General features: G+C 35.7%; 1 protein-coding gene across 1 annotated transcript in view; it reads left to right on the top strand.

Moving 5' to 3' along the window:
• The window catches only part of LOC121322774 (bifunctional heparan sulfate N-deacetylase/N-sulfotransferase 4-like), an 84573-nt gene extending 68313 nt beyond the window's left edge, over nt 1-16260 (top strand). The window contains exons 8-13 of the mRNA XM_041263068.1: nt 682-805; nt 3550-3724; nt 9344-9514; nt 9886-9995; nt 11201-11303; nt 15455-16260. Of these exons, the coding sequence (XP_041119002.1) occupies nt 682-805; nt 3550-3724; nt 9344-9514; nt 9886-9995; nt 11201-11303; nt 15455-15574 (803 nt within the window). The 3' untranslated portion in view covers nt 15575-16260. The remainder of the gene's footprint in view (nt 1-681; nt 806-3549; nt 3725-9343; nt 9515-9885; nt 9996-11200; nt 11304-15454) is intronic.
• Nucleotides 16261-17243: the final 983 nt, after the last annotated feature.

Raw genomic sequence — 17243 nt, 5'->3', positions numbered from 1 at the left:
TATGAGAGTAAAATCTGTTGTGTTGTGTTTTTAGATAAGCAAAACCCACCACGTTTGCTCTTGAAATAGCTTGTTTGAGGTGCTTCTCTCTTGCTTTGTTCTTGCATCCTTGATAATTTCAGTTTGTTACATACTGGATGCACCCTTTTCAGAGCCCTGTTCAGGAATCATGTAATTTGGCAGATGAATGGAAATTATTTAGCACATATTACTTAGCAAATTAGTTATTGCTATCAGTGTGCTGCACATACAAAGGTTGTGAATTTGAATAGTTATCTAGTGTTCCCTGCAATCTCAAATTGTAGAAAAGCTTAGGCTTACTGAAACACAGAACAGTTAGCTGGGATCTAAAAGCATGTTCCCAGAAAACTGTTTCAAATTACACTTCACATCATTTCCAGAAGTAGTTTTACTTTTTAAACCTGTAAGTGTATTTATATTAAAGGCTGTTCTGTTGACCTGTGTCCCAATGAATTCTGCCATAGCAAAAAATTGAATTCTAATTAGAAAAGAGGGAGGACAATCATTAAGGTAAAATTGAGAGCTTGGTCAGGAGTTTGTTTAGCTGTCCAGATAACCACTGATCAGTTCAACTGCATTCAGTAAACTGTACATTTATATTGCAGTGAGATTCAATTTGGCAGAGAAGAAGGGGTTATTATCTCTGACCTTTTTTTTCAGGTACCACTGCTCTGTACCTGTTCCTGGTAATGCACCCTTCCATTACCAGCAATTTTCCCAGTCTGAGGACCTTTGAGGAGGTGCAGTTTTTCAATGGGAACAACTACCATAAAGGGATAGACTGGTAAGGATAGACAGCTCATTGTATTAGTTTTTTGTTTGTTTGTTTTATTGTTATCTAGAATGGTTTGCTCAATACCCTTCCTGACTTTATATCCAAACAATAAATCAATTCAAGTGTGTATAGTATTTAAACGCAATAAATGCTGAGAAAAGAATGACAGAAAAGGGAGAGTGTGAGACTGTAGTTTATCTGTAGTGTTGAAATTAGAAAATTACTATTAGAAAATGACTCATGGAACAGTTTCTTAGAAAACAATATCAGTCCCTATAAATCCAAACATTGCAAATTGTTTTTTTTTTTATATATATATTTTTATTTTTGTCTTGTTATATATGAGAATGTATTTATTCATGAGTAGGTATTAGGTATATTTGTTTAGGTGCTAGGGCTGCATATTTATATATTTTTTACTTTGTATTTATTTATTATTCACTTAAAGCACTGGCATAATACTGCTGACATTTTTGCAAGCTTGCATAAGAAGATACGAACTACTGACAGCAATAAACCTGCTCATGTGCTGGTCTTGTTTAATTTATATATACCAGATTTATATGTACCGAATACCGCAGTCAACACCCAGGGGCCATAAAGTTGTTGTTAAGGCAAAGGTGTGTGTAGGGGGAGCCATTGACTCAAGCAGGGACGCAATTACAGTAGTGTTTTTAACATTAGGTAGGTAAATTACTTTTACAATTAGGCATGCTTAAAATTCAAAGGTAGAGCACAGCACACAGACACGCTAAAGAATCAAGAAGTTAACATATTTATTGACTGGTGAAATACAATTCAAAGCTGCTGCAGTATGTCCACTGTTTTGTCATGTCATATATTTTCACATTAAACTTTAAAATGACAGTGTGCAGTGCAAAAGCACATAATGAAAAACCACATGTGTAGGTTAAAACCGGAAGAATAAAGTTGCTAAATTAAAAATATATATAGACACGTGAAATGTTCAGTCCACTAAAATAAAGGGCTTTACATAATCTCTGTAAGTAATATATTCCAGTGTCCAGTATGAAAAAACAACACAAAATAATAAATGAACATCCAAAATAGCACTATAACATTCAAATGTTCAATACAAAAAAAAAAAATGGTGCCTGAGTTATAAGCGCTTGCAGTGTCTAAAACATTTTTTAAAAATAAATCCAAAATATGGATTATAATGTAACAGGAAAGTGTAATCCATCAGACTGTGGAGTCTGGATCATCTGATCCCAAACTGCCAAACAACATATTAGTCATCTGAACCTTCATCATTGATAATGCAAGCAATTGTTTGAATCATTAATGCACAGAGCAACTACTTCTAGGCAGATATATTCCCTCAGGTATTATTTGCGCATTGGATATTAAAAAAAATCATATCTACAAAAAAAAAAAAACATTATAAAACTGACCGCTTACAAGGAGAATTATTTTAACATGGGCCCAACTTCAACCCATTAATGAGAAGCCTTGGCTGTTGCAAAATAATAGCCTGGCTATTAGGTATAATATGTATCTATCTCTGAAGGGAAATACATTTTATTGATTTATTAAAGTTAAAATTGATTATTTTGAAGCAGTTGGTCATAAACCAGGTTCACAGCAAACAGTTGAGCTCACCTTCTGAATTAATTGGTTTGACTAAAATGTTATCACTTGTGTAAAGGATTCATTTTAAGCTGAGCATAACAGTTACAGTGGACCACTCCACGGAAATGAAAAACCTGGAAATACTCTGTTATGAGCCATTAAACATGGGTTGCTCGATTACTGCACTTCATGAGGAACTGCACGTCAGGTTATCATAAAATAGATGTCCTTTGCAGACATCAGCAATCCCAGAGTACTTGCTAACAAATGGCAGACCTCTTAACCCTAGTATCCTGGCACTAATATCCCTCCAAAAGAATTTACTCCCATACCATAACCTGAGCACCAAACCCCTTTTGAATTCAGCTTCCTTAGGTTCCAGGCATTATAGCTTTAAAATGATTACATTTCTTTGCTTGGTGGGCCTAGGTCCAGTTGACTAACATTGCAGTGCAATTCACAAAATAGAGTGGGGGGGGGGGGGGGGGGGGGGGGGGTCACATGAATAACAGCAAAGTAGCAGTGACACAACCGTAATTGCAATGTATAAATTCACAGTTGACTTGAAATCAATTTGACTCAGCACAGATGGAGCAGTTTATGAGTTTAGGAAGTATGTGTAGAGCCACATCTGAGTGTAATATACTAAAGAGGGTGGTAAAGAGTGGTACTGTTACCAATACGTGCAGGGACCACAGTTATAGATACAGTGGAGAATTGTGAGGTAAAACTGTTATTTATCTTTACTGGTTGTCACATGGAGTAAAGGAGAGACCATTGGCCTGAGCTCTGAAATTCAAAAAACTATTCAGGAGTGGACGGTTTAGGCCTCAACCGAAAGTTGTACTTTCGAAAAGACAAGCAGCTGTTAAACAGTTTAGCAAGCCTACTGATAGCAAGCCTTTTTATTTTATTTACTGCAATAGAAAGTATGTGAAATCTTCAGAAGGTTAAGCAATTAATTACAGGGATATATATATATATATATATATATATATATATATATATATATATATATATATATATATATATACACACACACACACACACACACACACACACACACATAGTGTGTGAATAGAACAAACATTGTTGTCTTTCTTTTTTTTTTTTTTTTTTTTGTTAAGCTGTCTGGTGGTAACACATTGTCCTTCACACAGGTACATGGACTTCTTCCCAGTCCCCTCTAATGTGACCTCTGACTTTCTGTTTGAGAAAAGTGCAAATTACTTCACTTCTGAAGATGCTCCAAAGCGTGCTGCTGCCCTAGTACCAAAATCAAAGATAATTACCTTAATCATCAATCCTTCTGACCGGGCATACTCTTGGTACCAGGTAGGGGCTTTCACTGGAGCTGTATAGCAATTACTATGACTGAACTAAACTGCATGATAATTGCAGCTGACCATCTCAGATTTACATAAAAAATGCAGCCCTTCAAGATTACTGTCGTTTTTGTATTCCAGCTTTATTGAATTCATGTATTTATACCAACTTTGGTTGTGCACAAAAATTTAAATTCATTTTGATTTTAAAAATAAGTACAGAAAAGAGTTTCTAAAGAATGCAAAAGGAAGGCAGTGTGAATTCTGAAACATGGTTTTTATTTTGATCTATATATAAAACAAGGAAAACATTGATGAATATATTACATATATGAAACTTAAGTGTAAAAAACAGTTCAGTGTGATGTTATGTGTTCTGTTTGGAAAAACATGTTCACAGAGCTACAGATTTAATACAATTCACTAGGTGTCACTTACTAATATAATTATTATTGTTTTTATAAAATTATTATGAGGGCTAAAAGGTAAACACCCACAGAGAGGCCTACACAGCCAGACAAGAAATGATTCACACTTAAAAGATTACCTATGCTTGCATAGAAACATGCACAGGTACACTTTCTTTCATGGTTTCATGGGTAATTGGTTTAACCAATTTCAGCCTTTTGTTCCCCATTATGTCCCCCATAAGACTGTTAGGGGTAGGTGTACTAAGATGGGCCAGTCGCAGAGCAAACATACCGCAGTTTGTATTTTGGTTATGACAATTCGCAAAGTGCACATTTTGTTGTATGTACTAAGAAAAAATATGTTAATGAAGAGAGCCGAAATATACTAATTTAAATATTATTTGCGTCATCTTAGCGAGATTTCTAGTGAGAGTTTTACGACTTCACCCCCAAAAAGCTTTTCAAAATTATACAGTAGCCCCTCGCTAAACCAGACATGTTTGTCCGACGTATGGCGGTGTCGGTTTTAAAAACAATACAGTAAAATCGAACGCATGTGCATTTACAGTTCTCGATGTATTTTAAATATAAATCATTGCGCTGAAATAACACTAGTGTGTTTTGGTAGGCTACACATTACATTATGTAAAAATGTAAATCTGTACAGTAGGCCTATACAGTATACATTACGGTAGTAACATCAAATAAATACCTAGCGCAGTTTTTGTACATTAGCCTGCTGGTATTGTAAATCCGACTGCTACGATTAATTCGGAAACTGATTTTTCGATCGATTCCATTCCTGATTATATACTTCGATATAAATACTGGATAATTGATTCAATAATTATTTTTTTGTAACGCGCATCGTTAATAACATTATTTAATTTTATCAACAAAACTGCACCGAACTCTTACTATTACAGTATTTCTGCCACCGACAAGCAGTGGACATGCTCTTCTCCTGCTCGTGTTAACCAGCATCTGATTTGCTGGTCCCATCCTACCGGCGAATCAGTTTTGAAAATGCTTTGCAAGTACGCCTCTATGTGTATTGACTGTATAAACAAACAAACAAACAAACAAACAAAAAGCACGCCACTTAGTGTCCAGAGCAGGACGACAGACTTGTATTCCTGGTAAACATACTGTAAATAAATTACGCACATTGAAGAAAACTGACTATATAGTTTGCGTTTCTTTAGATTTTCAAAATGAGCTGTTATATAATGAAAATGTAACACTATTCAATAACGTTAAAAATAAACAAACAAACTAAAAGAGATGTTAAACGAAATTTTGGAGTAAGGATCAGCTAGCGGGTATTCATGTTCTGGTATGTAAATCAATGTATTATTATTATTATTATTATTATTATTATTATATTATTATTATTATTATTATTATTATTATTGTGTTTTAGGCAGGGATTTCCGCATTGAGTGTTTCACAGAAAGTGAAGAATAGGTGGTACAGGGATGCAATGCGTGATACTGCAGCAGCCACTGAATGACAGTTTTCCTTAACTGGTGTCTAGTTGCAAAATACAGTAAACTGTTTGGAATAAATATTTTAGTAGCACTCCTGTAGTTTAGACTTTTTGCGAATGTTGTGGTTTTTTTTTTTTTTTTTTTTCTCCTGACGCTACTACCCAGGCGTAATTACCCCTCACATTCCGTTGTTGTGCACAAGCTTTAACTAAGCTGCAATGATATTAAAATAATAACGTCACGGGAAGAGGAATGCACCGAAAATGTATGGTACAATCATCGATATTTACTCGAACGATTATGTTTTGTGTGCCCAATTAGTCGATTGCTATTTTGAGGCTTAAGTAACAGCCCTGCTGCATTGTACACATTGATGTACAATGTGAATAAAATATTTTAAATGGAAAGTAAATGATTTTAGGGTTATTTTTTATTTTATTTTATTATTTTTAACTTGGTCTACTTAGTAGCCAAGACAATTAACACACAATAGATCATGGTCCTATACAGATGCTAACAATGAGCTGGATGGGTTAGTGGCACATGTGTGCAGTCTATTGCTCCCAACATGCTGGGAAAACCAGAAATGTCATAGAAATGTGTTTTCAAGGCTCCAAAGTACACCCTGACTTTAGTGAAGATTAGGTACTTGGGTGTTTGTCTCAAATGCATTAAGCACAACTGGCAATGCAGAAGAAAAAGCAGACTGGGAAATGCCAGCTACAGTTGTGACCGTTTAAAACATGCTTTCAAAAGTTCTTAACAAAATGATGCACTTGTAAGTATCGCAATTGCCCGCTGCTTTAATACATCTCATCACAATATTTTTGATCCCTTATTTGCACTATATCCAGCCTGTTTTTGTGAATTTCTGGAGGAACGCTCAGAATTACATATTCATTTAAGGCTAAAGTGCAAATAAGAACTGCGGCTGCAAAACATTCTTTAAAATTATGCTAACAGCATTGCATTTGTTTAGTACATTTCACGCTACACTTCCGACTGGTTTTCATGTGGTTTGCAACGATCGCGACAGACGCATCACTTTAGTACATCTGCCCCATAGTGTCTCAATTATACCAGTGCATAACAGAATAAACTCTTCTGAAAAAACATCCTAATAGACAAAAATCATCTGGAAAACCAGAAGAAAAGATGACAACACAGTTGACCTCCCTTTCAATATATGATGCACTACGACTACAGTACATTTCCTTTGTGATTCTTAAATTCTAAGGAATCTGTTGGCGGTGTGTGTGCTTAGTTCCCAGCTCCCCAGGCAAAGCTGATTTTGTATCCCAAAGAGAGTTTGCAGTAGATAGATTTTTTTTTTATTAAAAGCTCTTTTTATCTCAGTAAAAGCCTCCTGTAAATGAAGGCTCTCTGCGGTGGCATTGCAGAAATAAACATGTCACACAAAAATGCAGAAACGACAGCTGCAGTGAGTTGTCTGTTTTACACTGTGTGTTCCCTGTTTCCCCTCAGATAACAGTTTCAGTAATTAAATATTTAATAGTAAGTATGCTCTTCGAGCAGTACCACAGCTGAGAAAAAAGTCCCTCTCACATAAAGCTGTTGTCACTTGTGTTTAATTTCCAGTCATTTTCTCACATTTGCACATTTTCTGGCATTAAAAGATGATGTTGTTAAAACTGGCAATAAAGTAATTACTGTGAAGAAGTATGTATGCCCAGTGTTAATTGGCTTACCTCTTTTGTTCAAGTACGTGGCATTTACTGTTGGATTAAATTACCATGTTGTTTTCCATTATAAAAAGAACACATTTTGAAGCTGTTTCACTTCCTGGATCATTTCAGCTATCACTGGCTGCAAAGCACAAAGGTGTTGAAGGGGAGGAAACAATATCTCTCTCGAGGTGACATGATCAAAGAAACTGAACTAGTGTATTACCAGACATTTCCATATGAAAAATACAATAAAACTATTTCATTGTTTTAAAAACTCCACATGTGAGATCTATATCAAGTGGAAGTGCACAACAGGTGATATTTATGAAATTATTTTGCTATCCAACCACAATATACAGAAGGAAACGTCTGGGGAAATACAGTGCCTATAGAAAGTCTACACTCCCTTTCAAATTGTTCACCTTTTGTTGCCGTATAGCCTGGAATTAAAATACATTAAAATAGTTTTTTTTTTTTGTTTCTTTTGTTTTTTTTTATGTATCTACACATCCTACCCCACAACTTCCAAATGATAAAACTATTCTAGAAATTTGTAGAAAATGTATTAAAAATTAGCTCAGGTGTATCCAATTGCCTTCAAAATCACACACCAAGTTAAGTGGCCTCCACCTGTGTTAAATTGTAGTAATTCACATGATTTCAGGATAAATTCAGCAATTCCTTTAGATTCCATCTGCTGGGTAGTGCATTTTAAAGCAAAGACCCAACCATGAGCACCAAGGCGCTTTCGAAAGAACTCCGGGACAAAGTTGTTGAATGACACATCAGGGGATGGGTATAAAAAAAAATATCAAAGGCCTTGAATATCCCTTGGAGCACAGTCAAGATGATTATTAAGAAGTGGAAGGTGTATGGCACCACCAAGACCATGCCTAGATCAGGCTGTCCCTCTAAACTGGATGACCAAGCAAGAAGGAGACAGATCAGAGAGGCTACCAAGAGGCCAAAGGCAACTTTGCAAGAGCTGCAGACTGTGTGCATGTGACAACAATATCCCAAGCACTCCACAAATCTGGCCTGTATGGTAGGGTGGCAAGAAGGAAGCCATTACTCAAGAAAGCCCTCCTTGAATCCAGTATGAAGTATGCAAAAAAACAATCAGGAGATTCTGTAGCCATGTGACAAAAAAAGTTTTGTGGTCTGACAAAACAAAAATGGAACTTTTTGGCCTAAATGCAAAGCTTTATGTTTGGTGCAAACCCAACACAGCACATCACCCAAAGAACACCATCCCTACTGTGAAGCATGGTGGTGGCAGCATCATGTTATGGAGATGTTTCACATCAGCAGGGACTGGGGCACTTGTCAGGATAGAAGGGAAAATGAATGGAGCAAAGTACAGAGAAGTCCTTGAGGAAAACCTGCTGCCCTCTGCAAGAAAACTGAAACTGGTACGGAAGTTCACCTTTCAGCATGACAACGACCCAAAGCACACAGCCAAAGCTACACTGGAGTGGCTAAGGAACAAAAAGGTAAATGTCCTTGAGTGGCCCAGTCAGTGCCCCGACCTAAATCCAATCGAAACTTTGTGGCATGACTTGAAATTTGCTGCCCATCAACGCTCCCCAAGGAACTTGACAAAGCTTGAACAGTTTTGTAAAAAAGAATGGTCAAATATTGCCAAATCTAGGTGTGCAAAGTTGGCAGAGACCTATCCCAACAGACTCACGGCTCTAATTGTTGCCAAAGGTGCTTCTGCCAAGTATTAACTCAGGGGGGTGACTTGTCCAATTATGATCTTTCAGTTTTGTATTTTAATATATAATTTTTTGCGCAATAGAAACTTTTTTCCCCTTAGTAGTGTGGAGTATGGTGTGTAGTAAGTTGAAAAAATCCTCATTTAAATGCATGAAACTCGGAGGCACTGACACAACAAAATGTGAAAAAAGTTCAAGGGGGTGTAGACTTTCTATAGGCCCTGTAGTTCTTGTAAATACATGCAGCCTGTAAGACATTCTAAACACTCACTGTATGTGGACTGCAGTCATCGGTTGCTGTTGTCTATAAATATTCCCTATAGCACCAGAGGGCCCATGAAGATCATGCTGCTCTGAAGTACACTTTCTATGAGGTGATTTCTGCAGGACGCCATGCCCCAGCAGAGCTCAGATCTCTTCAGAATAAATGTCTGGTGCCAGGCTGGTATTCTATTCATATTGAACACTGGCTCACTTACTACCCTCCTTCTCAGGTAAAAAGATATCATTCTCATTTAGAAAGATGTCATATTTAGCAACTTTTACTACACCCTGTACAGTGCAATAATTAGATATGTTCATTGTGCAGCAAAACTAATAAAATAAACTGGATTAAGAGGTCTTTACAGTACATGAAGAAGGACCATAATACAAAATTCTTTAATGAAGAATGAACAAAAAATCCAAAATAAATTAAATGGATTATATTTCCTATTCATTTAATTAGACTAAAACAGTATTTGTAAAGATTGATGGACTTGATATGATCTGATCACCCTACTTAACTGGCTAAAGATTTTATAAGGGGTCTGTTCTTTTATTTAGCTCTGTTAAAAAAATTAATAAACTTACTGTTTTTTTTTAGTTACTGATCATTGATGGGCAGCAGCTGAGGAGCGACCCTGCTGCTATAATGGATGAAGTCCAGAAGTTTCTAGGAGTTTCCCCATATTACAACTACTCTCAGGCACTATCGTGAGCAATTTGAAAACATTGTATCTTTCAAGCTGTGGAGCTAAAACTCAAGTTTTCATCCTGGAGAGTTTAGTGTCTAATGCTGGAAGAGTATAATTTAATATTATTAAAAATTGAATTGTAGGTTCAGTATAATTCATTTTCATCAAATAAGCTTGATACACAGTGCATTAAAAATACATTTGAGTTATGGTATTTGCTATCCAGATGCTGTCTTTATTTGTTTAGAAAACTGTCCACTGCACATTTTACTTAAAATTAGATTTCAACAACTAGCATATCTTAACATCAAGGAAACCTTTCATGCTCTGCATTATATTGTGAACGCTATAGTCCCATGTAAGGAGCCTGCATCTACTAAAGAAATCGTCACAGAAAATGGCAGGTCCTTCAATTCCATTTTGCTGTATGTCTGTATAAATATCCTCCATTCTTTTCCCACTGAAGCCTGGTTTTAAATGTAGTCTCTAAAGCAGGGGATTGTTTCTGTGCTAGGGAGTATGGCAAGGGCACCTTGATCTTCTTTGACAAGTACAGCAAATCTTTTTGCATCTGTTTGCAGAGAGGGATTTTCTTTTGAATGGCAAGCCAAATGATCATTTAGAGGTATGTTGAATTGCATTTAAAGATGTCTTGAAACATTTTGAGATATCTATAAAATATTTTGAGATATCTATAAAGTATTTCAAGATATCTATAAAATATTTTGAGATATCTATAAATGATAATTTGGCTTGCCGTACTTTTGTGCCTAGAACAGCAGCTCTAACAATGTATAGGCCAGCACAGCTTCACTATATTAGCATTTCATTAACACAGCAGACTGAACCAGCCCTAGTTTCCCCATATCAGGCTTACAGGACAGATTTATTTCTCCCCACCTTACTCAACCCAGTCCCATCTGCTACATAACCCATGCACAGCCTAAGTGACTAAACTCAGCAAGGAAACCCACCCAAAGGAATGGTAATGCGATGGCACCACTGACTGGAATATCTCTAGGCCAATCAGTCATGGAAACGAGTCCCCTGTTAAATACATACAGCCCTGCACAGTATGATTAACTGTAAAACCATAGATACCCACCCCCATGACTTGTTACTATGTTTCAAAGAGACAGAATAAGAGATTAGATTGTACATAGATACCTTAAATAAAATTAATATAACAAACACTCTTTGACTACCTTTCATCCAACATTGCAGATTTGATCCACAGAAAGGATTCTGGTGTCAGCTACTTGAAGGTGGGAAGACTAAATGTCTGGGGAAAAGCAAAGGCAGGAAATATCCCCCTATGGACTTAGAGGTAAAACATCTCCATCATCTTCCTTTCAGTTTGTACTTAGCCTGTGTTTTGAGGTGAAAATGCACTGATGTGTAAATGCTATGGTTTACATATATAACATTATTAAACGAAAGTCTGCTGATGTATTCTCCATATTCATTGAAGACATTTAGAAAGACTTATAGTCGAAACGTTTGCCATTTAATTAGACATGTTCTTTCATTATTCCATTTTCATTGCAAGTTATGGACTGTGTCAAAGGAAACACAATTGTGACATTACTGAGTTTATGCCAGGAATGGTGACAGTGCTGGGTGGAATGACTCAATAGAATAAGATGGAGGTGGACTTAAAACTTCAAAGTATTCAATCACTTTATTGATCAGCCTTGAGATCAGTGCTTTGCTGTTTCATGTATTAAGGAGAGGTCTTCTGAATATCGGGTAAGGCTGATAAATGCATTCACCTCATACTTCATGTTATGCTTGTGTGAGTATCGGAAAACAACACCTCTGTGAAGCGAATTGTGAACATCCACATATGTTGTATGAATCAGCATAACCAGACATCTTGTTGTGCATTATTATTTATGTATGCAAACCATTACCTCTTGACTGAATTGAAATATTGAAAAGAAAATGCACGCTTTACTTTATTAACAAAAAAAAACTGTCTCCCATTTTTGCTTACTCTAACAGTAGAGTTTTAATTGTCTTGTCTGCTTTAATTGCCCATTTTTGTATTGCCTTTAAAGCAAAGGAAGCAAAATCTCAATAGAGATAATTCAACAACTATGACTAGATTGCATACTTGGGGCAGCTTTGGGAATCTTAGAATTAGATCATTCATACTGATTAGATCCATATTTTATCTTAACCTTTAAAGCAGTCATTACTGTGTTGTTGTTGTCTTTCCCCTTCATTTTATAAGAATATTTTAAAATGCCATAGGACATTAACATAAAATGGCAAGCCATTGCTGTGGAGTTAGGATGTGAATGCATGTATGATATAACAACAAATTGTGAACCAATGTTAACCTTTACAAACACATGATTTTGTGCAGTATAGGTGATAATAACACTATATAACAATAGTACTATCTCTATTATCTCTATTCTCTTTCAATTTCATTTTAGCATAAATATACTATGTAAATACTGCGAAACGGAAATATCTTAATATTATTTTGCATATTTCTCACTATGGACAAATTTACAGTAACAAATGTGTTTATGCATGTAAACATTACAGTACATATACTGTATATAAACTGAATTGAGTAATTATGCTAATTCTGTGACATGTATATTTTGAGGATTTTTTAATAAAAGCAAAATTAGTGAATATTTCTTTCCAGCAAACATTTAATGTTTTACTGTACTTCAGACATATAGATAACCATTCTTCCATGCAGATAGACTGTCTGTAGTTGGTTTTTAGCTTATAAAGATGTGGCCCGAATACTTTCAAGTAGTTCCTCAAACTGAATCACTGACATCAGTGTGGTCTTCTATCATCCAGTTTGAGCTCCTGCATCAGCCTGTGTTACTCCTCCAGCTTTGTTTTATATGTTTGTCATCCACTCCACAAATTAGTACTATATCTTCATCATAACTGCTGAAGTTACTCAAAGACAAACCTTCAGCAATCTTTGTTCTGAATGTTCAAGTGCCGTAACACATCTGGTGCCCATTGAACTTGATGTACAGCATAGGAATACAGAGCCCTGTCTTCCACTGTGCTGTAGCAAAAACGAATAGCTTTGTAGCATAAAACTATGACTACTACTATAAGAACATAAGAACATAAGAAAGTTTACAAACGAGAGGAGGCCATTTGGCCCATCTTGCTCGTTTGGTTGTTAGTAGCTTATTGATCCCAAAATCTCATCAAGCAGCTTCTTGAAGGATCCCAGGGTGTCAGCTTCAACAACATTACTGGGGAGTTGATTCCAGACCCTCACAATTCTCTGTGTAAAAAAGTGTCTCCTATTTTCTGTTCTGAATGCCCCTTTTTCTAAACTCCATTTGTGACCCCTGGTCCTTGTTTCTTTTTTCAGGCTGAAAAAGTCCCTTGGGTCGACACTGTCAATACCTTTTAGAATTTTGAATGCTTGAATTAGGTCGCCACGTAGTCTTCTTTGTTCAAGACTGAACAGATTCAATTCTTTTAGCCTGTCTGCATATGACATGCCTTTTAAGCCCGGAATAATTCTGGTCGCTCTTCTTTGCACTCTTTCTAGAGCAGCAATATCTTTTTTATAGCGAGGTGACCAGAACTGCACACAATATTCAAGATGAGGTCTTACAAGTGCATTGTACAGTTTTAACATTACTTCCCTTGATTTAAATTCAACACTTTTCACAATGTATCCGAGCATCTTGTTAGCCTTTTTTATAGCTTCCCCACATTGTCTAGTTGAAGACATTTCTGAGTCAACAAAAACTCCTAGGTCTTTTTCATAGATTCCTTCTCCAATTTCAATATCTCCCATATGATATTTATAATGTACATTTTTATTTCCTGCGTGCAGTACCTTACACTTTTCTCTATTAAATGTCATTTGCCTACGACTACTACTATGACTAAGAAGAAGAAGAAGAATCTTTATTTTGTATGGCGCCTAAATGGAAACATCTCAAAGCGCTGAACACTTGAAAATAATAACAATAAATAAAACAACAAAACAAATCAAAATCAAAATACAACAACAAATGCACAAGCACATAGTTAAAAATAAAATAAAGCTTTCCACATGGACATAAGCCTAACCATGATGAAATGCCTGTACATGGTGATATATTTTTAGCTGTTTTTTAAATGCTTCAGCAGTATTAGCATCCTTAATCACCTGCAGAAGACTATTCCAAAGCCTATGCGCATAACAGCAAAGTTGAAGAAATTGTGCTACAGTATAATCACACTTTGTGTTACAGTATAATTCATCTCTTTGAAGTTATTTTGTCTAAATAACATCCATTTGGATATTTCATGCACCTTAAGCAGGGATATCTGAGAGCATTTTCAACACAAATTAAGTGATGGGGCATAAAAGTGTACTGTACAATATTGCTTGATTTCCAGCTAAAGTATCAGTGCAACAGTGAACATTCTCATATGAGACAACCAACTGTAAGAAAATTTTAAAAAGCTGTGTAGATTCATACTTCCTATGTCTTTGTGCCTGGAATAAGTGTTTTTGGATAAGGGAGTTGTGGTATCAATCCCAATACATCACTGTCTTATCCAATACATAAATCGTATGTCTTGGGCAGACAGGCTGCTTGTGTGGTGGATATGTGAACTGTGGTTAGAAATACAATCACGATGTGGAGTTAGCTGTTCAGACCCATGGCTCTTGTTTAAGAAGAGACACGCACTAGCAGCAAGGTAAGGCAACTGGGACCAAGCATGAGATGGATGCTGCTAAGTCCCCTTTAGTGAAAAAAAGGTTTCTATGCTGTTGGTGATTAAAAATTCACAACCTGTGATGCTTTATCAAAGTTATGCTTTTTTCAGTTATTTTGAAGGAATGTGTAACCGTTTTGTTCATTCTTTTTTATGTGTAACAGAAAATGAAAAGATTCATTTGGATTTGACCAGGTTTTTTGTGTCCTTCTAAAACTGTCCAGACTGTACAGCAGTTTAGCAAGTCAATTTTTCTGGCAATTGTTGAAGCAACTTGTTATGGGTAACATTTTGCCAAGTTGCGGAAATCAGTGTTTTTATTTTGCACTTAGGGAATTGCTTGAAAGTGTTACATACAAAGCGACACTGTTCTCAGTGCAATTGTAAGACACTTTGTTCCTGAGGCTGTACTTTACAAACAAAACATTCCTTTGAGTGCATCTAGCTAATGAAAATAGGATATAGGAAACATTGAATAAAGAGATATATCACAGTTTATTTTCTCATCAAAAAGAATGTGATAATGAAAATATTTGACCACCAGGTTGTACCAAGTGCTAATGTATGTAAAATGTAATTCAAAGCGAATGTGAACAATAATGTATTTTGCATGCCCATATTATCTAGTTAATGTACTTGGCATGCCAATATTATCTTGTCAGCTAAAAGCAGCTGAAGTTTTGTAAATGTGTTTAACCTAGGAAATCAGGGACATTGCCGCATGTTTGTTTTTCTTTACCACCCTCTTTCTTTTATTTTCAGTCTCGGACATTCTTGTCAAGATACTACAAAGACCACAATGTTGAACTATCCAAGCTGTTGCACAGACTAGGCCAACCACTGCCTTCTTGGCTAAGAGAGGAGCTTCAGAAAGTGAGATAACAGTGAAGAGGAGGTTCAAGAAAGGACTTGATTGACCTTCAAATTCATAAACCTTCAAATGACTGCCCAGTAAAATATAAATAGGTTTTATACTTACCTCTTCTGGAAAAAAAGGGTTTTCCATGTGCTGGCATATGGTATTATGAGTACAAGACCTTGTAAAAAACAGAAGTTGTTGGTTATGGATATTAAAAAAAGGTGGAACAATATTCAAAATCCAGTTCAGGACCTGCAGAATGGGGGAAGGTTGTTTGTTGTGTGAACCTGTGACTGCAGTGACTTTCTTTTTTAATTTATGATTCCAGTGCAGTGCTGGTCAGCTGTCTGGTATCTGTGGTGAATATTTGCACTGTTATGTTCCATGCTTCACTCGCTGATTGTTTTGTCATATATGTATAGAGAGAGAAATAGATACACATCACTGCTGGGCACAGTTACTGCTGGGCATGCTAAGAGTACAGTAATTAATGTGTTGCTAAACCTCTATGACAGAGGACTCATTCAAAGTAATGTTCTGAAGAAAAGGGTATGTGAGCACATTGTTTCACATAACAGCATTTCAATCCAGCAGCTTTTTATGACAGCTGGTTACATCACTTCTCAAAGCTCACTGCACTGAACATCCATTTGTCCATTCGTATTTGTGTGATGGGCATTTTTAGTTTCAAAATAAAGCTTTGTATTACTTTTTTTTTTTTTTTTTTTTTTTTTTTTTTTTTTTTTTTTTTTTTAACTCTGTAACCAAGATTTTTAAAACCCAGAGGAGCTTATTTGAAGAAATATTTTATGTTACCATGTTTTCAGGTTTCACAAAATGTTTCCCCACTTTATGCACACCAATAAATGCTCTTTCATGCTAAATGGCCTAACTTGAAATGGATATATTGGACTACTGTATTCTGTTTGAAACCGTGTGTACAACATGCTTGACTTTTCAAATACAGTACAATACTTTAAACCCTGTTTTTATAGGCTTGCGTTTTACTGTAGCCCTGGAACCTTGTTTCATATTTTCAGTACACAGTCAGCTGGTAATAGGTGTTGTTTTGGGCTGTTATTTTATTATAAGGTCTTAGTCAAGAGTCAACAAACCATACATGTCACCAGAACCAGCCACAGTTGAAGCATTGTGAAATGAGAATGGAAAAGTATTTTTTTAAGCAAGAACCTATACAAATTTACAAAGTAATGGTTTAGTGACCAAACTAGCTTGTGTCTTGCTTTCTGATTTGCAGTGTTGTGTCAATATTTGCCACTCTGAACCTACCGAATCTGTAAGTGCTTTAGAAGAGTGTATGTGTTCAATAAACACTAAACTGTTATATGTTTTATTTGATCACTTCATTTGGTACAAATGTGTTTTTAGTTTGGGTTAGTTTTTATTCTACTGTACGATTATCAAAGCTTAAAAATGATAACATATTTGAGTGGTGAAATTAATAATTCAGAATGTAAAATGTTAGATATGCTAAATGTCATAATGTACAGCTGTGGCCAAAAGTTTTGCATAACCTAGACTTTTAGGATTGAAACATTATTTTTTTTTTATTTTTATTTTTTTAAAACCTACATGAACATAATTTAGATCTTTTATTTAACATCATGTAATCAAAGAAACTATATTACAAAAGTCTACCAGAAGCCGTAATACTAGTGCAGTATTTCATGT

This window comes from Polyodon spathula, chromosome 1 (assembly GCF_017654505.1).
Source record: "Polyodon spathula isolate WHYD16114869_AA chromosome 1, ASM1765450v1, whole genome shotgun sequence".
Classification (NCBI taxonomy): Eukaryota; Metazoa; Chordata; class Actinopteri; order Acipenseriformes; family Polyodontidae; genus Polyodon; species Polyodon spathula.
This window is presented reverse-complemented; position numbering and strand designations above follow the sequence as displayed.